Source organism: Crocuta crocuta, unplaced genomic scaffold (genome assembly GCF_008692635.1).
Source record: "Crocuta crocuta isolate KB4526 unplaced genomic scaffold, BGI_CrCroc_1.0 scaffold102, whole genome shotgun sequence".
Lineage (NCBI taxonomy): Eukaryota > Metazoa > Chordata > Mammalia > Carnivora > Hyaenidae > Crocuta > Crocuta crocuta.
The window spans coordinates 2,232,046-2,256,540 of record NW_027530019.1 but is presented as its reverse complement, the minus strand read 5'-3'; the positions used below and the strand labels follow the sequence as shown (position 1 = coordinate 2,256,540).

The 24,495-nt window shown below is 38.0% G+C and overlaps 1 protein-coding gene across 2 annotated transcripts; it reads right to left on the bottom strand.

Annotated features, from left to right (window-relative positions):
• Positions 1-796: 796 nt before the first annotated feature.
• ARPP19 (cAMP regulated phosphoprotein 19) lies at positions 797-18,532 on the bottom strand. 2 transcript variants are annotated; one of them, XM_077764386.1, is made up of 3 exons: positions 18,525-18,532; positions 6,472-6,594; positions 797-986 (listed from the first exon to the last, which is right to left on the bottom strand). In XM_077764386.1, exons 2-3 carry the CDS (start codon positions 6,589-6,591, stop codon positions 816-818), a joined length of 291 nt encoding a protein of 96 aa, XP_077620512.1. In that variant the 5' UTR covers positions 6,592-6,594; positions 18,525-18,532; the 3' UTR covers positions 797-815. The 2 variants fall into 2 exon arrangements, with proteins under 2 accessions (XP_077620512.1, XP_077620511.1); XM_077764385.1 differs by lacking the exon at positions 18,525-18,532 and adding an exon at positions 12,776-12,795.
• Between the last annotated feature and the right edge of the window lie 5,963 nt (positions 18,533-24,495).

Genomic DNA, 24,495 nt, shown 5'->3' with positions numbered 1-24,495 from the left:
TTGTGCTTCTGGTTGGCACATCATCTGCTTTTTAATATGTGAAATTAATACAGACATTTGTGAGAGGTTGTGCAAACTACTGTATTTACAAAAATGGCACAAAAGTGAATTCAACAGTCAATGCACATGCACACTTCATTCACATCTTCAACAAAAGATATTCTAACACTACAGAACTGAGTAAGAATACTAGCTTCAACGGCAGCTGTTAAGCACTAGAGTCACATAAGTTACACCAGAATGGGCAAATATTGCCCAAGTAAAATTCTATTGTTAAAGCTGAAACAGGTTTAAGGCCATTCAAGTTCAAGCACAGAGATACAAATCTTTCAGAGCCCCATCTATTTTTGTTTGAAGAACGTGACCTTTCTTCCAACTTGTGGTCTTAAACTTCTGTTTTTACAAAATCCAAAAGGAAAATACAGAAGAAATCAATACAATAGAGGTTATATTAAATAAGAGTAACATACAAAGCTATTTAAGATGAGTTAAAGACAGCCAAAACATTACAATTGTAAATCTTGCTTGTTACTTGTTGAACCAGTCCTACACTAGGAGTTAGGTACTATATACAATTATTTTCAAGTAGATTACTTTATGTTGCTCTAACATGTTCTCTTTATCAGTGCACTGTTAAACTAATCAAAAACTCTACACATGTATATTCCCTTACAACAGCAGCACACACTACCGCTACCTGCAAAGCTGTCATTCTCAAATGACTTAGTGAATGAAAGGAAACAAAAAGCAGAGAAAGTAACATATTAAGGAGAAATAATGGGAATTGGAAGATTCATGCAGTTCAGCTCTTTTAATCAGCCAGCCAGCTTGCTGGCAACAAGGGATGGTTTCCGTTGAGGAAGGTCCTGTGGAGTGGGAATGTGGTCACCAGTGACCTCTGTCTTATCCGGAGCTGCAGTAGGAAGCTGCTTGTTCTTCATTTTTGCTTTAGCCATGTTGTAATCCCCAGAATCAAAATATTTTTGCTACAAGAAAAAAAAAAATCAGGCTGGAATTTACAACTTTCATATGCAATCAATGAATTTAAGATGGAGATGTAACCTAAACTGTCAGCATAAAATAAGATAATCTAAAAAAATTCAAAAAACATTAACATAGATTAAATAGCAAAGCTTTCATTTACTAAAAGAAAAACCAGAAATTCTTGCTTGAATTATTTTGACAATAAAAACAATTCACCATCTTGCATTTAGGATGTGCCACACACTTTCAATTATTAAAACATTATTTATAGCTCCTGTTACCAAGAATGAACATTTATGCAAGGATTTAAAATCATTTACTTGAGGGAGACTAGGGTGACTCAGTTAGTTAAGTATCCAACTCCTGGTCTCAGCTCAGTTCTTGACCTCAAGGTTCTGAGTTCAAGTCCTGAGTTGGGCTCCACACTGCGCACGGAACCCACTTAAAAATTATATACATAAATAAAAATAAAATCTTTTTTTTGAATGAAGGTAGTTCACTAAAATCAAATTTAAGGTTAAAATATAAATGCTAGGGTAACAAGAAATAAACTCATTAGAAATTAATTATCACTTAAAATGCAGATCCCGGGGCGCCTGGGTGGCTTAGTCGGGTAAGTGTCCGGCTTTGTCTCAGGTCATGATCTCATGGTTCGTGGGTTCGAGCCCCACATCAGGCTCTGTGCTGACTTCTAGCTCAGAGCCTGGAGCCTGTTTCAGATTTTGTGTCTCCCTCTCTCTCTGCCCCTCCCTGCTCACGGTCTCTCTCTCTCAGAAATAAATAAAATATTTTTAAAAAACGCAGAACTCTATCCTACACTTCCATTTTTCACTTAAGACGCTGAAGAAGTACAACTGCCATTCCTTTTAAGGTAGAAGGACGAATAAGGTAACAAAGATACCCTGGTTTCCAACTTCTACCTATCATGTTTAACCTACCTTTACGGACTGCTTACTATACATAAGGCAATGTGTGACTATTGGAGATACAAAGATGAACAACAGTCGAGTATTCCAACCATTATACTATTTTAAGTACACAAGGTGCTATGGGTGTTCAAAGGGGGAGGATTTTAACCTTTTTAGAGTATGCAAGCACCTCATTGACAAAAGCAGAAAGGAAAGGGGGAAAAATTCTCTTTGAGATTTCAGGGAAATCTCACATGGTGAATGAAGTAGCTGGGAATTCACAGCTTGGTCTAAGATTGCTGAGTGGCCTAGGACAAGGTCTCAGTGGCTGCCTCCCTCAAGGAACTACTCTTTGATAAGACAGCTCAGGCCTAAAGCCAAAGGGTCTCAAGCTAGAAACTGCTTTTCATGTTGTCACTCTACACAGAACACACTGAGCAGTTAACAAGGAAACTGGGACCAGGCCCTTCTAACGCTTGGTGCAGCTTTATTTCTGCGTATTTTAAAATGAGTATTGTGGGGGCACCTAACTGGCTCAGTCAGTTGTGAGTGTGACTTCAGCTTAGGTCATGATCTCAGAGTTCGTGGGTTTGAGCCCCACCCATGCTGGCCTTTGTGCTGAGAGCACAGAGCCTGCTTCAGATTCTGTCTCCCTCTCTCTGCCCCTGCCCACTAGCGTGAGCAGAATCTCTCTCAAAAATAAACATTAAAAAAATGTGTGGTGAAAAAAAATCTCAGAATTTCTGAATCACATTAGAGCTTCTGCATCATATTAGAGAACTACTTCTGAAATTCTACAGGAGAACAAAGCAGACTGCCAAATTCTTTACTCAGTCAAAAGCACAAAATGAGAAATTTAACACACAATATATATTTTAGGCAGATTTCCCCCACTGTAGTAAAGTCAGTTTCTAATGATCCTCTTTTATAGTAAGCACAAGTTCATCACAAGGGGTTCTCACTTAATTGTTAGGCTACTCTGCTTGGGGGAAAAGGAATTAAATGTCTTTAATATGGCTAAAGACAAAACTAAAATCAGTGCTTAACAATTTTAACTGCTCCAGAGATAGGACTGAACTAAATCAGAGTTTCTCACTTTAGGAAAAATGTCTAACAAGGCTATGAGTTGTCTTCAACAATTTTAAGTTTTGCATTTTAAGTAAAAATCTTTAAAAATTAACAAAACATGGGGGGGAGCCTTAGTGGCTCAGTTGGATAAGCGTTCAACTTTGGCTCAGATCATCATCTCACAGTTCATGGATTTGAGCCCTGCATTGGGGCTGTGTTGACAGCTCAGAGCCTGGATTCTGTTTCGGATTCTGTGTCTCCCTTTCTTTCTCTCTCTGCCTCTCTCCTGCTCTTTCTCTGTGTCATTCTCTCTCAAAAACAAATAAACATTTAAACAAATTTAACAAAATATACTCTGGGTCATCAGGTGACAATCTTATATAACACCTCCCCCCCCGCTTATTTAGGGGTCACATTTACATCAGTATTTATAACTGCAGTGACACTAAGTGATCACCTAAAGTGACAAATTAACTAATTTTAAGGCCATTTTACTTAAAACTGGATCCTCACTTTTTCTGGGGCTTCACAAACTCCATAAATATAAAAAAACATGGGCGAGACTTCTTGATATCCCTCCCAGCTTTAACAGTCTGTGCCACACTGTTCAAGTCACCTTCTTAAAAGCCTAAAATAGGTATAAAAATATTAACGAGTTCAGTATAACAGAAAGGGACCAAATATAAGCATCTAATCAATCCTCTCAGAGAAGAAACTGTTCACAGATACTAAGGTAATTAAAAAAAAAAAATACTAAGGTAACAGGCCAGCTTGCTATTGTGACGAAGGAAAACTAAAACCTAAGACCCTGACACCTAAAAAATTCAAAACTCTTTTAAAATAGTAAGAAATGATATAGTTGAATATAAGACTTCATTCCCCAATATAAAAGTGCTTATTCATTGACATTTTGGTATAATGCAAAATCATTCAAGAGTTCTCTTCTCAAATTCTATTTCTTGATTCAGGCAGTATGTTCTCTTTCACAACCACTTACAGATAAAAGATTTATAAATTTTGACTTGAAAATACATAAATTATGCTCAAGATTAACAAAGAAAAAGTTTCCTAAACACTTAATAGTCAATCAAATCCAAATAATAATTTCATAGTCAAAGATGATTATATAATTTATTTCATATATAAAAATCATACCTGATAGCACCATTTCAAAATTAGATTTGATACAACTACATTCTACATAACTGTATTTGCAAGGAATATGTATCTCATTCTGCTTTTTCTATTTATCCCCTACATTATGGTCTTCATAATAATGCTTGTAAATAACCACAAAATATTCTATTTTGTTGACTTGTTAGAATTTATTCCTCTGCTGCTGAAGAGTGATGCTGCTTCTAATTATAAAGCTACAAATAAATAGTATCTTCAAACTTCCAGACTTTTTCCTCATATTGAATTATACTCTTAGATTAATTTGCAAGGGGTTATTCAAAGAATATGAACACTTATATAAATCTTGATCCATATCCCTTTCCACAATAATACTAAATGCTACCCACAAAGAGAATATTAACTATATTCAACTTCAACCTCGCCAGTGGTTATTATTATAAATATTCTTCTAATTTATGCATTTGTGTACTATGAAATGATATAATTTACATTTCACTGATTTCTATCATGGATAAACATTTTTCTGTTTCTAATAGTTCTTCTGATAAAATGTATTACGTAGGGGGACCTGAATGTTTTTTTATGTACTACAGGTATTAATTATCACTTTTATAAGAATTTCCCCACTGAATTACTTCTCATGGAACAGAGGTTTTATATTTTTATATATTTGGTATAATTCCTTCTTGCCATCCTATTATTACAAAGCTGTGAACTTTATTCTTTTATAAGACAAAGAAAATTCCATATTTTGTCACTTTTAAAACTATGTTTTCATTTATTTATTTTAATTCTGTAAGAATTTTATTAGGTGAGCTTTATTTTTTCTGTTATAGGTAATCTCTATGTCTAACATAGGGCTTGAATTCACAACCTGGAGATAAAGAGTCACACATTCTACCGACTTGAGCCAGCCGGGTAACCCTGTGAAAATACTCTTGGTAAAAGGACAATCTATGATTTGACTTACATGTGGAATCTAAAAACATTAAATTCCCAAAACAGCAGAATGATGGTTGCAGAGGCTGAAGGGTGAGGGAAATGGGGAGATACTGGTCAGAGGGCACAAACTTTCCAATTATAAAGATGAATAAGAAGTTCCAGGTATCTAATGTACAATAAGTTAACAATACTGAATTGTATACTTGAAAGTGGCCTGGAAAGTACAGCTTTAATGTTCTCACCATAACAACAACAAAACAGTAATTATGTGAGGTAAGGGATGTGTTAACTAACCTTACTGGTAAGCATTTTACAATATATATATTTATCAAATCATCACATTGCACTCCTTAAACTTACACAATGTTGTATGTCAATAGTATCTCAATAAAGCTGGGAAAAAATATCCTTTTGCAATTTGATTTGAGAAAATAATCCATATATAACTATTGCCAATACCTACACATATAAACATACATACACATACATACACATGCGGACATGTTTTTTTACTCAGCATGCAGCAGATACGAGTATATTCAAGGTATTTATTTTAGGAAAAACATGATTTGGCACCTGGTACTATTAATTCTTTTTTTCCTCTGCTCCCTATATGGTAAATAATTTAAATGTAGTTAAACTGAAGATGGAGTCCTTTAATTTTTTTTTTACAAATGGGTTAGAAAGAAAACCTAAGGAATGAGCATGTAGCAGCATCTCAATTAAAATCTCATTATTGAGCAATAATGGTTTCTACCTCACGAAGAATGAGTAAGATTTTGAAAAACTATTTTCAGTAACCTCAACTACTAAAATTATCATGTTTAAGTTGTATTCGAGTAACTCTGTAAAATGTATTATGTAAAGGAGATAATAAGCTCTGCCTTTTTACAAGTGATCATTTCATCTAAATAAAAATTATCTTTAGCCTTTGCATGGAAATCATCTTTAAAACAAGTAAAAGTTAAAAAATATTGGCAGAAGGATAAATGTCAGCTTCTGGATAGTTCCTGCTTTTGGAAAGAAGGGTGGGTGGGGTGAAGGAAAGAAGGGGGCAGGGGATATATACATACATGTGGTAGGTTTCAAATATATCTACATTTTCTTTCTTACCAAGATAAAACTGAAGTAAATATGACAAAATATATTAAGTCTGAGTGGTGAGTACATGGGTTCTGCTCTATTATCTGCACTTTCTACATGCTTGAAATAGTTTATAGTTAAAAGTAATGAGATGTAGAGATGTACATTCTTATCACACAGATTTATACAGTAAACAATATAAAATATTAGAAAAAATGATATATATCTATGTATATATTTGTACCTGATAAGGTAGAGTTATATACACACAGACACCCATTTCATAACAGCAACCAGCACAGTGAGTTCACAGGATTTAAGCATTTGAAGATTACATATAAGAACTTACCCCTTTCTGCAATCGTTTCCTTAAGAAATCTGAACCTCCAGGTTTCTGTCCCAAATGAGGATATCTTGCTTTTAATTTTGCTTCTTCAGCTTTCTCTGGACTAGTCACTTTATCTTCCATTTCCTGAAATAATTTAAAATAAATTACTTCTCTATTAAAATTCACCTATTTAAAATAATTCACCTTTTAATATCTGGACCCTGACTTTGTCGAATACCAAATAATGCAGCATCTGACTAAGAAATCAAGCACAGAAGCTTTTAAAACATCTCTGTCTTGTTTTTCAAATGATCCATGTGATAGCTCTATTATAGCTGTGATGCATGTGTACACCCCACACACTGGATAAAAATATCAAGATAACTCAGCTCTGAAGTCTTGCTTGCCATTACTTTCCAGTCATGTATAATACATTTATAGTTAGTCACCTTCCAAGGAACTCATCAGCTCTTTGCCTATATTTAGAGAACCATCTTAATACTGTTAAAATACAAGAGCTTTCTGAAATCCTATAATTCAAATTCATGTATATTTGGAAGCTCTGAGATTCTAGAATAGAAATGAACAGTAGCTTATTTACCAGCAGATTTTCCCTTTTATTTGTTTAAAAAAAATTTTTAATGTTTTTTATTTATTTCTGAGAGAGAGAAAGCACGAACAGGGGAGGGTGGTCAGAGAGGGAGATACAGAATCTGAAACGGGCTCCAGGCTCTGAGCTAGCTGTCAGCACAGAGCCCAACGCAGGGATCGAATCCACGAACCGTGAGATCATGACTTGAGCCGAAGTCCGACGCTTAACGGACTGAGCCACCCAGGTGCTCCTTATTTGTTTTTTAAAAGATTGTACTTTTCTTAAGTAATCTCTACACCTAATGTGGGGCTTGAGCTGCCAACCCCAAGATCAAGAATTGCATGATCCACCAACTGAGCCAGCCAGGACCCCTGACCTTGGTAATTTTAAAGAGAAACATCATTTTTGTCAACCTTCATATCAGTGTATATTATTCCCTAATTTCCCCTCATATTTAATGACAAACACTGCTCATGTCAAAGATCCCATCCTTTATCAAAAATGTGTTTTTCTGTAAAACACATTTTACATGTAAAATAAATGACTGTAAATATTTTAAGCCTATTCATTTTTTTTTTTTTTTTAATGTAATCTGTACAACCAATATGGGGCTTGAACTCATGACCCTAGGATCAAGAGTTACATGCTTGGGGCACCTGCATGAATCAGTTGGTTAAGTGTCCAACTTCAGCTCAGGTCATGATCTCCCACTTCATGGGTTCGAACCTGGCATCAGGCTCTGTGCTGACAAGCTCAGAGCCTGGAGCCTGCTTCTGATTAGTGTCTCCTCCTCTCTCTCTGTCCCTCCTCTGCTCATACTCTGTCTCTCACAGATAATTAAACATTAAAAAAAAGTTGCATGCTCTTCAGACTGAGCCAGCCAAGAACCCCTAAGCCTATTCACGTTTCTTTTTAAGCATAAAGAATTTAATATAAATTTTATGTGATACGGGAGACTAAAGAAACAGTTAAACCTGATTTTTATACTAGGTTTGATCAAAAGTACAGAGAAAAAACACAATAAGACAAAAGGAGTATGACGTGAGAGTGGTAAACAGAGGAAAACAGCAGGGCCTATTTGTTCAGTTTTCTCAGGGCCCCTCCATCTTTATAGATAAGTAACTCACTAAACCAGCCTCAGTCCTGGGAAGAGGTCAGTCCTTTCAGTTGTCTCTCATTTCAGGAGGTGGTGGTAAAGATGGGAGTAGATATCCATCTACAAAAGGTCTGTATATGGTATGAGGCATTTAAGAAGGGACATTTCTCTTGTCCTGACTTTTGTCAGTTTTCCCAAGATCCCATCTGCAGACTCTGGAGGAAGTAGGGTGTCTTTGTCACCTCTTCACAGTCAACAGAAACTATTTGTCAAGTTGAAAAAGGTACTGTCTCTTTCCATTCTTTTCTCCTCTTCTCAACTTCTCTTCATTCCCCCTTCCAAGGGCATGTGGTCTCCCCACCTGGGGCACGAAGTGGTGGCAGAGCCGAGAGGCCTCCACCTAAGCCTATTCATTTTTAACACCAGTCTTGATACTGCCTACTTTCTTTCCAAGAACCATATTTTAAGGGGAAGCAATGTTTATGACTTTGTGGTAAATACTGAGAAGAAAGAATGAATCAAGAAAAACAAAGCTGCCCTAATAGGTGATGCTGGGCAACGGCAAGGTACATCTTCCAGCTAAAAGACCCTTTTCTGCATACCAGCTAGGCAAAATCATACACCTTTGCATATCTCGATTCCTCCAGATTATTTACAAATGTCAAAAAGCAGGAATGTTATATCCATAAATGTCAAGGCTACTGTTCTCGTACAGCAAGTTGTTTATGCCCAAAATGACATGAATTTTGCATTTATTTTTCAAAATTACATTCACACATGCTTTATAATCAGCTCTGTTCACCTTATATATCGTCAGTATTTCCTTCATCTTGACTGGCATCTTCATCTGTTACTACATCTTCTCATTTTTAGTCTTAGAGGATTTTGAGATTAAAACTGCTATCAAATATACTTTTTCTGTGGGGCTTCCTTTATATGTATGCTCCTTTCTGCTTCAAGTGTTCTATCTTCCTTTTATGCTGTAGTTTCATGCATCTATTTAGATTTCCAGTCTAAGACATCACCTCACTTGATGTACACAAAATTCAACTATGCCATCAGAGATAGAGACTCTAAATAGTATTAGTGGTGATTCTGCCAGTCATTCCATTCAAGAAGAATATGCCCCAGAGAGCTCAAGTGTGAGGTGTGTGAGGCAAACCTGCCGTTCCCATGATGATCTCAATCTTGGGCCTCTTTCAGAGTTTAAGCATATCAATGTTCTGTTTATCAACTTAGTATTTAAAAACTGAGTCCCTACATACAAGTCTACTACCTCAGCAGTCAATCAACTGAAAAATCAGCCACTGGATTAAAAAAGTGACTACTTGTCCTACTGAGAATTGATGGGGCTGTTTCCACTATGATTATGACTTCGTTGCGGTTTTTCAAGAGTAAATTTAGTTAAATGCTATTCCTGCCTTACTAACTTTGGAATCTAACCCTTATGTAAGGTATGACTACATTGAATTCATCATAAAAGCTAGAGAAATATTGTAAATTTAAGGTTACCAGTTTAGTGCAAGAAGATGGGCGGGGTCACTGCAACCTGTACAGCTGTATTCACAGTGGTGCTACTCAGAGGGAACTGGAAGAAGGAACCTACTCTTGGGTCCTTCTGTACAGTTCTATTTTCTAAGCTCGATAACCGTGAAATTTGGATGTTAGTTGAAAAGGACTATAACTTGATTATAGCCTTTGAGTCCTTGCACATTAAAAAAAATTTTTTTTTTAATGTTTATCTGAAGTTAGCTCCAGGCTCCGAGATGTCAGCAGAGAGCCCAATGCTGGACTCAAACCCACAAATCTGAGTTGAAGTCAGATACTTAAATGAGCCACCCAGGGCCCCCTCTCGCACATTCAAATTAAAGAATGTCAACAAGAGTTCTACATTTCTGCTAAAACCATCCAGCTTTCTTGGGCCTGGGAATAAAGACTCTCCACTTCCTGTGTTTGATTTGAATTGTCTTATATCTAAGAGAAATTCCTTAACATTTCTGGTATAGAGGTAGCAACTGTCCCTATTTTCCAGTGTTTCTGCAGGTTTCCCTTGTTTTGTGTAAGAGAGGGGGGGAAGTTAAACACAATATACCATCATATCTGGCACTCCCTTATTTTCTTAATAAAGAATACTTTCACGTATATGCTTATATATAATATACATATTACGTTCAATTAAATCGAATTAGTTTACTATAAAAACGTGTGGACAAACAGCATTTACAGAAGTACCATTTAGGTTTAGAATGGATCTACGTGTCCTAGAAAAAACAAAATCATTGAACGTTCTTGCCCAATACATAGCACAAGGTTAAGTGCCTGCTAGCTGCAATTTTGTAGCTGGATTTAGAATTTCAGCTGCACTTACTACCAAAAGGGGGAAAAATATGACCAAAGCTGTATTTTTAAAACATAGTATATACCATCAACAAATCTACAACACTTTTCATGGATCATACAGAAACATTCTTAACCTTTTGCTAATGTATAGTTAAAAGACCTTACTGACAAGCAAGTTGAAATGGCTGGATCTTGTAGAGTGAATTATAAATAACACGTCAGGTGGCAGACCGTCCACTGGCATTCAGCCAACACTTACCCTTCTTTGAAACACTTCTCTGAAACATTGCTAGAAGCCTGAAAACTACCTTTCCCAGACTGAACTCCGATTAGGTTCTGCTAACGGCCAACTACACAGATTAAAAAGCATGAGAGAAAAAATCCACTCTGTTCCTGATGAGCCACCAACAATGTGAACATCAACAATAGCCCATGAGCTCCTGCAGGCGGGCCTCAAGCAGATCATAAGGGGCTAGTGCAGCTGTTCCATGAGAGTATGTGTAGGGGATGGTGGGCTAGAATAGTGCTCACTTGTGCAGAATCAACAACTTTCTATAATCTCTCACCTGTAGAAACATTGTCTTCCCCCTTTATCCCTGCATCCCCTTCTAATAACTTGTAAGCTAATTCCCTAAATCGCATCTCTTTCTGTGTGAAATACCCAAAGTGGTTTATACTGTCCAGGCAGGAAGCTAGTCAATAAAATCAGGTAACATAAGCAATTTATCCCTACAGCCATGTTAAAAAATGGAAAAGGTCACAGAGAATTTGGTGTGATTCCATGTTTTGGGACATCTTTCAAAGTAACTCCTAAAAAATTTATTTCAGCTAGAATGAAAATAAATCTTGAAAAAGGTTTGAGATATAGAAACAAATAGCAAAGAGGGGTGACTGGATGGTTCAGTCAGTTAAGTGTCCGACTTTGGCTCAGGTCATGATTTCATGGATCATGCTTGAGCCCAATGCTGGGATCTGTGCTGACAGCTCAGAGCTTGGAGCCTGCTTTGGATTTTGTCTCCCTCTCTCTGTCCCTCATCCATTCACATTGTCTCTGTCTCTCTCTCAAAAGTAAATAAACATCAAAAAAAATTTTTTTTCAAAGGTAAGAAATAGCAAAGAAATTGGAATACATTAATGTATACTGACAAGTCACTTTAATAATTTTGCCCCCAGCTTTGCTGAGATATAATCAACACACTCGCTTTTCAAATTTTAATGTCTTAATATGTGAGGTTAAATAAAACAAAAGGAAAACAAAAGGGGAGGCTGGCTGGCTCAGTTGGTACAGCATGCAACTCTTGATCTTAGGGTTTTGAGTTTGAGCCCTTCAACAGAAGAGTTTACGTTAGAAACAAACAAATAAATAAATACAAAAGTACTATGTAACACAGTTTAAGTGTTCTATGGTCCACATCATTTGGAAAGGATATGTGATATTAATGTAACATTTTGTTTAATTAAGTATGATAAAATTTCAAGGGGAATCAATTACATAACAGAAATGAAGTAGGTAATGTCCATACTAACAGTAGAGATAAAATGGAAGAAAAATTAATCATGAAGGAAAAAACCCAAAAACCTGGGAGATCAAGAAAAAAAAAGGAAAAAAAAGTGGGGGGTCAAAAAATATTAGTAGGGATGCAGAGAATCTAAATATTCATGCCTCTAATAAAAAGCCTCCAAAGATATAAAGAAAAAATTGACTGAATTACACTAACAAATGACAAGTCTATCAGCATAGATTTCAACACACTTTCCTCAATAATTGATAAGTGAAAAAGACAAAGTAGTCAAGATATCAGATTTTATTTCTGTACCCAATTAGTTAGGAAATATATATTCTTCTCAAGCACAATGGAAAAATTGACCAAATAATAGGCTATGAAATAAGTCTTAACAATTTCATCCAGACCACCATCTATGACTGTAATTCACAAGATCAAAGGCCAACAATAAAAAAAATTCATATATCCCTATTAGGAAACTAAAATAGCTTAACTCATTAAAACTCTAATGTGCATAGGGGCGCCTGGGTGGCTCAGTCAGTTAAACATCCAGCTGTGGCTCAGGTCATGATCTCACAGTTTATGAATTCAAGCTCGAGCCCCATGTTGGGCTCTGTGCTGACAGCTTGCAGCCTGGAGCCTGTTCAGATTCTGTGTCTCCCCGCCCTCAATAAATAAAACTGCAATGTATATAAGCTTAAAAACACAAATTACTAAAATAACTCATGGTTAAAAAAGAATAATGGGAATAAAAAATAACATGGAACTCAATGATAAAAATTCTATACTTACCAAACTTGTAGGATTCAACAAATGTCCCTTAAGGGCGCATATTAAAAAAGAAAACTAAAAGTCAATGAGTTATATATCCAAATTTAGTAGTTAAAGAACAGAACCAAAAGAGAGTATGAGAAAATAAAAAGCAGACGTTAACGAAATAAAAAGCCAATAGAATAGAGGGGATCAACAAAATAGAGAAATGAGAAATGACCATCTTAACCAGGAAGTATTTTAACCAAAATTCAAATCTGGGGGTCCCTGAGTGGCTATATCAGTTAAGCATCGGCTTTTGATTTCAGCTCAGGTCATAATTTCATGGGTTTGTGGGTTCAAGCCCTGCATCAGGTTCTGCGTGCTTGGGATTCTCTCTCTCCCTCTCTCTCGCAGAATAAATAAATTAAAAAAAAAAAAAAACCTCTGTTTTCAAAATTTTATTCTCCAAGACACTTTTGTGTCACAAAGCAATGTTACTGCAGATGCTCCAATGTGAGTAGATTCACTCAGCTAAGTGGTTTCTATGCTGACAATACCTTTGGTAGGGAGGAGAGTAGAAAAAGGATCATTACAATTGCAGAACATTTCACCATAGGCTACAAACTGGGGAAGCTGAAACCCAGGATTGTCATAACAAAGATATATGCTTATAATATACAAAAAAATACTTAAAAATAATGTTTTAAATGAAGGTTATCTTCTTCATAAGTACATTTATCTTCATTATATACTCTATACTTAGCACATAGCCTAACATTGTTTAGGCACTTGTATTTTTGTGAATTAGTCTACTAAAACATATTAGATGTCCTTTTTTGTTGAGTAGGTGGGGTATAGGGAATAAAAACATATATATAAAGAACATTCAAACAATTAAGGATTATTATGTCATGGACTAATAATAAGTATGAATGATTGATACCACTTTTCCACTTTCAACAGAGATGCTACATAGCAATATCGGCAATAAAAATCTGATCACTCTAAGCAAATTCTCTATCTGCTCAGCAATATGTTCACTGATGCACTGATTGATTAATAAGTAGAAAAGATTAACGAAAGCCAACAAATCCTTTGGGATATTGCCAGTAAGGTATCAGGACTGTTATCGATCTCTAAGGGGAAAACACTGTGTTCCAATTAAGTCCTTGCTGCTTGCGCAGTGCCTGGCATTTAACAGGTGTTCAATAAAAAGCCTAATGAATGAACACAATGTACTCCCGTTGTTTCAATAAAGCTAAGAAACTTTCCAAACACCTGACAGTTTCACGATTAGCTTATCTTTGAAATATGTTATGGTAGCAGACACAGAGGCAAGCCTAAAGCAATGCTGTGCATGCAGCACATTTGATAAATAGCAACTAGAAAGATTTTAAAACTTTTCTGAGGTTTACTTCTAGATTGTTAGGATTCAAGGGTTGCACACAAACCAAACCAGCAAATTATGGCTTAAAAATTAAAATTAAAAACCCTCTTGAGGGGCACCTGAGTGGCTCAGTTGGTTAGGCACCATACTCTTGACTTCTGCCCAGGTCTCATATGATCTCATGGTTCCGGGGTTCATGCGCTTGAGCCCTTCATTGGGCTCTGCATTGACAGTATGGAGGCTGCTTGGGATTCTCTCTCCCTCTCTGCCCCTCCCCTGCTCGCACACTCTCTCTCTCTAAATAAATAAAGTAACATCAAAAATCCTCTTAAAGCTTTTAGTTACCAATAGAAAATGCCAACACTAACTGCAATTTTGTAAAAGCTGGGAAAATGGGAAAGCAGTTTGTACCCACTCTTCAGTGATGACATATGGACCTAATAGTTCTCTTCCTTTTCCACTACTCTCAAAAGCACCAAGCATTATCTTTTAAACTGACAAAAATGTTTCCGTTGGGAGCCCCACTTGTGTTAGCTTCTTCCAAGACATCTTACTAACTTAATTTGATCAATATTGTAGTAAAATCTCTAGAAGACCTGCTCTTGAGATCTTTTTAAAAAACTTAAAAGCAATACATATGAATATACATGCATATATACATTCCTTTACACTCTCTCAGATTTCTTAAGTAGGCCTAAACAAAGGTTTTTATATTACTATAGTCTATCCTTCCCCCTTTGAAGGTGCAGTACAAGCTTTGTGATTTGTATTAAGATAGTACTTTGGCAATGGTTTCAACTGAAAATTTGAGAAAAATTCATTCAACCAACATTTTCTGAACAAGGAGATTAATGGAATGAATCAGGTAAGATAGGAGCTATGGGAGAAAAGATAAATAAAGGAGAGTCCATGACTTTAAGATGTTCACAATGAAAATAGAATTATGTGTTTTAAGTCTCCACTATGCATCTTCTCACGCCAGGACAAGAATGCACACATGTCTGACAGAGCTGAGTGTTATTCAAAATGGAATTCACAGGTGATAGATCCACGAGGTCTCTGCTAAAAAAATTTTTTAATGCCTTCACTTCATTGATAATCTATAAGAAAAAATATAAGTATACACCAGCACATCTGAATTGCTATCTCATGTCTAAGCACTCGCTACATGATTTCCATTTCAGCTTTCATTCATGACAGAGACTGAGCAGTACTACTCCAATTGTCCAGAATAGTGAGAAAAGAAAAGAGTTGAATTTAAAATGTAAATGATGTATTTTTGTTCTTAGAGTTAAATGATCACAGATTACCCTAAAAAAGCACAACTGAGGGGTGCCTGGGTGGCTCAGTGAGTTAAGTGCCTGATTTCAACTCAGGTCATGATCTCATGGCTCATGGGTTTCTGCCCTGTGTGCAGGGCTCTGTGGTGACAGCTCAGAGGCTAGAGCCTGGAGCCTGCTTTGGATTCTGCGTTGTTTTCCGTCTCTCTTTGCCCCTCCCCCACTCGTGCTGTCTCTCCCTCTCAAAAATAAACATTAAAAAAAAAAAAAAGAAAAAAAGGACAACTGAATCATCACATGACCTTGGGGAGCAGGCTTGCCATACTTAAAATGTTCCTAGCATTTAACAATTGCTACCATTCTCAATATGTTGGAAATTTACTTTAAGCAAAATACTATGCCACAATGAATAATTTACACTAATTTTGTTTGTATCTGTCTTAATCTAAAATAAATTTTAAGTAATCTCTGTCCAACCTGGGCTCAAATCACGACCCCCAAGATCAAAAATCACATGCTCCACCAACTGAGCCAACCAGGTGCCTTATTTTTTTAAATGTTTATTTTTGAAACAGAATGTGAGCAAGCAGGGGAGGGGCAGAGAGAGAATCCCAAGTAGGCTCTGCACTTCCAGTGTGGAGCCCAACACAGGGCTCGAACCCAGAACAGTGAGATCATGACCTGAGTCCCAAAACCAAGTGTCAGTTACTTAACTGAATGTGCACCCAGGCGCCTCAATGTTTATTTTTTGAGAGCGAGAGAGGGACAGAGAGGGACAGAGAGAGAGAGAGAGAGAGANAGGGGGAGGGGGAGGGAGAGAAGACAGAGAATCCAAAGCAGGCTCTGCGCTATCAGCACAAAGCCAGACATGAGGCTTGAACTCAGGAACTGGTGAGACTGTGACCTGAGCTGAAGTGGGATGCTCAACTGACTGAGCCACGAAGGAGTCCGACCCATTTTAATTTTAAAGCATTGCTAAAGAGATAGGTGTTTATACTTATTTTCATGTTTATACATATTTAATATCCCAATAAAAAAGTGGTCCATACAGCTTTCTTCTCTTAACAAGGGGCATGAACTACTCAGAGAAATACCTCTTACTCCAGGCCGTCTCATCTATTTACCTCACTCAACTTTTCAGAGGCCAACGTACCATAAAACTAAAGCTATTTTAGCTGAATACTTTGGCTTTAATTGAAAGGTCAACTGGGTACACGGAGAATAATCCTATTTTTTAGGTCATCTAACTATTCTTCCAAAATAGAAGAAACAGGTGATTTGGCCCATAGGAACACAGAAGTGACTCTGCACATTCTCCTCATGTTTAGGGATGGTATCTATGCTACGGGACACTTAACATCTACAGCCAATCCCTAATTCAAGAAGGGACATTATATTACCAACACACTTTGGTATTAATGACAACAGACCTAAAACAAAAGGACTGGAGTTAAAATTTTAATATAGACCTTTACGAAAACGTTCAAACAGGTTTAATACTGTTAAGCATAATATTAGGTTGTTCCAAGTAAAACCATCTGCCTGTAGAAATCAACACTTTACACTTTGGCAACACACTAAAAATCTCATAAAAAAAACAAACAAACTACAAAGCACACCACTGTACATCAGAAGTCAAAACTGAGGTTGATTTCAGTATTTAGGACAAGATAGCACAGACATGGATTTGTTGTTTTTTGGGGGTTCTTAAATCCCAAGCAATTATGAACACCGCAATAAAGGTTTTTCAATAAATAACTGACATTTCATGTTATAGTTAGGATTGTAATCTTTAAACTATATTTTTTTGTCCTATAAGCCCACGTTTTTGTAAAGTGTGAAAAATACCGAACATAATTTTCCTTGGAATAATCCTGAATAATACAGTAAACTGGCCTATTATCTATGCAATTGCTTTCTTCTTTTTTTAAATATTTACAGGTAATGTAAGAGAACCATTCAACTGAAGAAAAGTTATCATGGTAAGAACGTATGGAGTGGGTTTAAAACACTAATACACTAATCAAATTTCCAACCTGTTTAGGAGCATGGGCAGAACATGAAGCAGATGCCCTTACAAAGTCCAAGTACTAGCCCAAATCCTATTTATAATGCTGTCTGATTTTTCAAGGAAAGGTGCTGGTAACTCTCCATAAACAATTTAAGAAACAAGATATGGCCTTTGTAGGCCAGCCACAAGTACCTAGGTGGGTAGAGCTGCAGAAATAATAATGGTGGAAGGGGTAAGAACTAGCACAGACAAAACGAAGTCTTAATATTCTTAATTCGAATCATACTGATTTGTGGAATATTTTCCTACATCTGAAGATTACAAGTGAGTGTACAAAATATTCCTGTTGCTACAAAAATCCAGGTCAACTAAGTTGGTAAAAAATTTTCAATTCCAAGCATTTGATTTTCAGTCAAGTACCATATGCGGTTCTCAGTGGCTCATATTTCTGAGCACACAGTGTGCTAAATAAATATTGTAAGTTACCCCCGTCATTTAAGCCTCACAACAAGCAGACAAAGCAAGTATTATCATTTGAGAGATGAGGAAATTGAAAACTAAAGAGTTTAGCGACTGACCAAGGTTATGCGGCCAACAAGGACAGGATCGGAAAGGCCAGCCCAGGTCTAACTCACCGCCCGAACACGAGATACAGCCTCTGGAGTTAAAAGCATGCCGACAATACTAGTAGTTGAAGAGTTAGTTCTTCAAGAGGAAAATTAAACTTCCTACGCCAAGTGAGGCACATGGAAAAACTCAGGTTCCACCGCAAAAACGGAGTCCTGAGCTCGCATGTACAGTGGAGTGTAAGGAAAAAGGCGACACACCGAGGCGCTAGAAAAGGCGAGTCTCAGGCAAGACGCGGACAATGTGCAAACTCCCACCACGCGGGCGCCAATCACCAGTCAGGCGGGCGGCAGATCTGGGAGAGCTCGGCCCTCACTGCCGAGGCGTCCAGGCAGCTCCAGGTCTCCGCAGCAAGCGCAGCGGGCCGACTCCGGGCGCGCCCCTCCGCACGCGGCGGGAGCAGGCCGCCCGGCAGGCTCCGCCCGCGGCAAGCTCGCCTCTGGGCCTTCCGAGCCCCCGGGACCACTTCCCGTGCACACTCACCTTCTGCTCCTCCGNGGGGGCCTCTTCAAAGCTCTGTGCTACTTCCTCCAGAAGCCTCTTCCTGCTCCCCTTTGCTAACCAGATTCATCTTTCACATCCCAAATTCTGCACCGTCACCTCAGGCTTTTCCTGAGCCACTACCCTAGGTTAGATTCACTTCTTAAATGCCTTCCCATCTCTGTATGGCCCTTCAAGCAACACACACTGTACCATTAGACGTATCATTAAAGACACCTTCCTACTCAAATAAGCCACATCAGGGCAAGGGCCTGGTCCATATTTGCTTATGTTTCAATCCCAGAGCCCAGCATTCCCTAGATGTTCAATAAATATCTGACGAAATAATTCAAATTCCATTCATTTGTCCACTCCTGGAGGTCCACTCCCACAACTTTACTGAAACCCCTGCCACCAAACTAATCCAATGACTTTCTTAACTACCAAATCAGTTGGCTTTACATTTATCCTCATAATAATCAACATCTGAAATAGCTACTGGCAATACTGTGCAGGGTGATTGATTCCAATGAAGAGTTTCTCAGAAACTTCGGAATAGGACTGCCCTCTAAGAGTGAAACTAGTAAAAAGCAGCAGATAATGAATGCAGTCTTGCGGGAATTTAGAAACCAGCAAAAAACTCAACCAGAGTTTCCTAGGAAGAATTTCAGACAGGAAGAATTGCATGGGGATTGCAACTTGAAAAGCCAAGTGTTACACTGCACTCCTTTTGGAGAAAAGAAGGAAGAGGTTTGTCAGGCAAGCAAGTACTTACAATAGGATAATTCAAGATGCTAACTCTTTGACAAAGGTATCCCTTGAGAGTGCTTTAAGCTGGGCCAGCTGAGAACTTAAGATCAACAACATATTTGTTCTCATTCCATACTCACAAAGCAACCTACTGAAAATTTGCCTTCCCTTCACAGCAAACAATAGGGAGAAAGGAAAATGCACTAGTTAAGCTAACTGAAGTGTCTAACAGTTGTATTTTTATAATAAATTGGCATTCTGGTATATATCCTATATCAATGCATTTGCGAGCTTGAGTTAAAATCTGAGACACACATATATATATATAAAATCAGTGTATATGATCTTGGATAGAGATTCTGTGCCACTCACATGAGTGACACTCACATGAGGGCAAGATTGAATTTCTGGGAGGGAGACTTTGGTCAATGAGGAATTTACAAAGGTGAGTGCCCCATTGTGGCGACCTGAGATAACATTCTTTGAGTAACACTCCTCTGCATTATTAACCATTTTCCTTAAGGTTTAAAATTGCACACTGTTCACCAGAATTCTGTTTTTCAAAACTGACTTCTCCTGACCTCTAGGATACTACTCTCTAAATCTCTCCTACTTCTCTGGCCATCCCCTCTTAATCTCCTTTGTTGAGTCTTAACCTGCCTCTTTTGTTTTTTTTAGAGTTTATTTATTTATTTATTGAGAGAGAGAGAGAGAGAGAAAGAGCAGGGAAGGGGCAAAGAGAGAAGGAGAGAGAGAGAATCCCAAGTAGGCTCTGAGCTGCTAGAATCCACAAGCTGCAAAATCATAACGGGAGCCAAAACCAAGAATCAGATGCTTAACCGACTGAACTACCCTGGCACCCCTTTACCTGCCTCTTAAAGAGAGGATTCCAACAATTCTGTCCTTAGATCTCTTCTTTTTCAAGGTTTACACTCTCCAGATCACTTCTACCTCATAGCTTCAACTGCCATCTATATATTCCAGATCAGTTCTCTGCAAGAGAACTTTTTGTGATGATGAAAATATTCTAGGGTCGCCTGGGTGGCTTAGTCGGTTAAGCGTCCGACTTTCACTTAGGCCATGATCTCGCGGTTCGTGGGTTTGAGCCCCGTGTCGGGCTCTGTGCTGACTGCCAGCTCAGAGCCTGGAGCCTGTTTCAGTCTGTGACTCCCTCTCTCTCTGACCCTCCCCTGCTCACGCTGTCTCCCTCTCTCTCCTAGAAATAAATAAAGCATTTAAAAAAATTTTAAAAAAAATTCTATATCGGTGCTATCTAATATAATTGCTACCACCTATATTTGACTATCAAGTATTTGAAATGTGACTAGTACAACTGAGAAACTGAATTTTAAATTTTATTTCATTTTAATTAAATTAGCCACAGGGATTAGAATCACTGAGAAATCCTATTATCAGAGATCTTCATTAACTCTGAGGCAAGGTTCAAGTATTCATGTTTAACCAAAGCTCCCCCTGGTGATTCTGATCCACACCTGCACAAGATTTTTCAGGCTTGGAACTTGGTAGGTGTATAGAAGATTTAAAAAAACAAAAAACAAAACAAAACAAAAAACCCAGAGGTCTTTTAGAGGTTTAGATACCCTAGCTCAAGAGTTTATATGAGTCAAGGAGATAATGTCCTATCCCATGCATTCCTCAAGCAGCTGAGAGAGGAAATCCATGTACATCAGTGCTGATATTGTAGCAAGGATCAAGAACAGAATGCTTTTACCCCCCTGTGGTTGTGTTTCACATTCTATTGGCTAGAGTGAAGAGGGCCTCCCCTCTGTCACCAGAGGTGCTCACAATTTCTTCAGCCACTCTGAGCTTGGACTCTGGGGTCCTGGGGGTGGCTAGGCATGTCGGGCATGTCCCCATCATCTCAGAGGGGCACTTGATAGGTGTAGGATGTGGCCTGATCAGTCATGGTTGCATATGAAGGGGCGAAGGTGGGCAGAATTGTAGTGAGGCCTCGATGGATGCAACCAGCACTGGTTCATTGGCCCAGGTATGCTTGAGGAAGGTGGTACCAGCGCATCTTTTAGAGATTTTAAGTAGTCTCTAAACCCAGTGTGGGGCTCAAACTCCCAACCCTGAGATCAAGAGTTGCATACTCCTCGGACTGAGCCAGCTAGGTGCCCCAAGAACAGAATGTATTTTTAATGAAAGGAAGATAAGGAAGAGCCTGGAAGATCCACATAGAAAGCCAAGTGAGGTAGTGAGTACCACAACCCCCGAGGATAAATGGTGATTTCTGAGAGCTAAGCCCAGGGAACAAAGATTACCTGAATAGGTAGGTAATACAGGTCAGATAACTGTAGAGAGCAGTTTCAACCACTCGAGTATTGGCAATGGAATTTAGAAATTGGAAGATGCCACTTTCCTAGGGACTGAGATGAGAGATCTTTATATGAACTGAAAATTCAAACAAAAATTTTTTGAATGAATTAAAAAGAATGATGAACAGTGGGGTCTAGAAGAGACTTCACAAACTTTAAACCTTTTAAGTCTCATAAAATATTTGCCACAATGTGTTTCTCAACTTTCCCTCAACTTTACTTGCATGCCTCCTGACAGTATACTAAGTTGAATGGCCTTTGAGTTGGTTTAGGACATTCCTTCCTTCTTAAAGTCCTTTCAAGTCTTTTTTCCCCTAATGATTAATAGGCATTGCCTTATATATCTCACTTATCTCATGTAAATTATAAGCTTTATTGCCAAGGATATTGATGAAAAGTATATTTTATACCAGGCCAGGGCATAAATATTAGGGGAAGAAAGGATGGAAAAAGAGGCAAAATGCCCATGTAGTAAGGTGGAAAAGACATAAGCTTTAACTCAGACTTGATTCCTGATTCTTCTAACAGTGAGACTTTGGGAAAGCTCTTCAAGCTTCCTTTTCTTTCATTATAGAGCATCTATACTCTCTGCAGTATGCCTATAAGTATTCAATAACATATAAATTGTTTACAGTGCCTGGCACATTCATAGTAGGCATTCAACATGTTCTCTTCCTCCTCCCAGTGTCCAAGTTTAAAATATGTATCTTGTCAACTATACTTCCATAATAAAAATTTTTAGAAAGGACATCTTTTTCATAGATGATCCACGATAGAGTAAAAGGGACTGATTCCAATGCACATATAGTTTTAGGAACTGAGAATGAATTCCTACCATGATGAAAAGCCTTCTTCCCATCTAGACTGACACCGTTTTCCTAGGTCTAGTAGACCATATGGAGTGTCAAATACCAAAATTTTAACAGTGACCACCTCTGTAAAATGATAGCTACAAGGGTGAACAGAGAAAGGGACTTTCATATTCACATATAGTGTGAAAAATTTTATAATGAACATGTATTGCATGAATTTCTAAAATTAAGGTTGAAAAAGTATCACCACTTCATTCACAAAACTAATTAAGAGGGAAGATCCTTAGAATAAAGCCTTGAAAGAGAAATGCATTCCTTTCTTTCATGCTGGGAATGATGAAGACCTGGTGGGGGAAAATGGCAGTAAAAGGCAATCTTCTTATGGATACCTTCCTTTCAGTCCCCATTTCATCACTTACTATTTTTAATTCTCACCTGAGAAGAAAATTTCCGAAGACTTTCTACAGATTGTTTATGACCTAGAGCTCCTTTTTAAAGCAAATTATCAGTATGATTCATTATGTTAGTCTACAGAACTGTCAAGTGACCCTGTGGTAAATGAGGAAATTTCCATTACCTACCATAGGGGAACTGGTTGTCTGCTGGTATATTTACCTGCATGCCAACACTCAATCTAGTGACATGGTCGGTAAATACAAAGAGGCGGTAAAGTCTCTGCCTTTGACAAAAGAAGGGTAGGAAAAGAACTATTATGAAAAAGATGGTGCCAGGGCAAGTGAGAGCAGGTAGGTGCTGGGTCACCATACCTCAAACGGAAAAAACAGTATGGGCATAAAAGACCCTAAGAAGAAGAGGGACAAAATGCCAGCATGTTTCCCTTGCACAAACTTGCCAGCAAGGATACAGAATCCAACCAGATGTTTCAATCATCTTCTTGCAATCTTAAGATACCCAGAAACAAGAAAAATATGTGCTAGAAATAAGTCTAGAAAGGTTACAGTAAGGTATCCACATAAGAAGACACCCGCATCCAACATATGTCACTAATTTTGGGGTTACTGAAGAGCTCAAAGAATAACTTTTATTAATTTTTTAATGTTTATTTTTTGAGAGAGAGTGAGCATGAGCAGGGGAGAGGCAGAGAGACAGGGAGACACAGAATCTATAGCAGGCTCCAGGCTCTGAGCTGTCAGTACAGAGCCCGATATGGGGTTTGAACTCGTGAACTGTGAGATCATGACCTGAGCTCAAGTCAGGTGCTTAACTGACTGAACCACCCAGGCGCTCTTTTATTTTTTTAAGAAAAGCATTTTGATGGTTTAACTACTTGGTATTTTCCAAGGTTCATTCAAAATTGTCAATATTTACTTTGGTCAGGGAATGGGGGAGAGGGGAGAGAGAGAGAGAAAATATCTTAAGTAGGCTCCATGCATAGCAGGGAGTTGGATGTGGGCTCCATCCCACACCCTGGGATTATGGCCCGAGCCGAAATCAAGAGTCAGATGCTCAACTGATTGAGACACCAGGTGCCTCAGCAAGTATTTTAAAAAATATTTATAAGAGGCTTCTTGCTGGGCTGCACAGCCTGAGGCTACCTACTCATCACTGGTCTGATTTCCCTTGAATAGTCTATCCATTATCTTGGGTCTCCCAAATTCCAAAGCAGTCACCTGTTTCTGGACTCCCAGGTCTCTTGGTTTGGCCTACTTGAGTAGTACGTATTCTCTAACCTGCACTTGCAGCTTTGTACCAGTATTCCCAGTATCTGTGCCTTGTTACCTGATCTGTTGTTGCTCACTGTCCCTGTACAAACATCTAAAACCATTCTTCTTTTTAAGGGGGATGGAGGGAGGACTTTTGAGGCACTCAGTCAAGTTCCCTTCCTCAGTGGTTTTACTAGTTGCCAAATGCTTTCCATCATGACCCTGAGCAAGAATACGATTAAATTTCTTTGGGGAAGAGGCTCAAGACGTCTTCCTCTCTTGTCCACTGTAAAGCTAGAATGGAAACTATCTGATGGCTACCAGAAATTCATTCAATCACATGAACATCTCATCTAAAAATAAAAGCCAAATACACATTTCTTTGTTTTTTTTGCATATATTTACAATA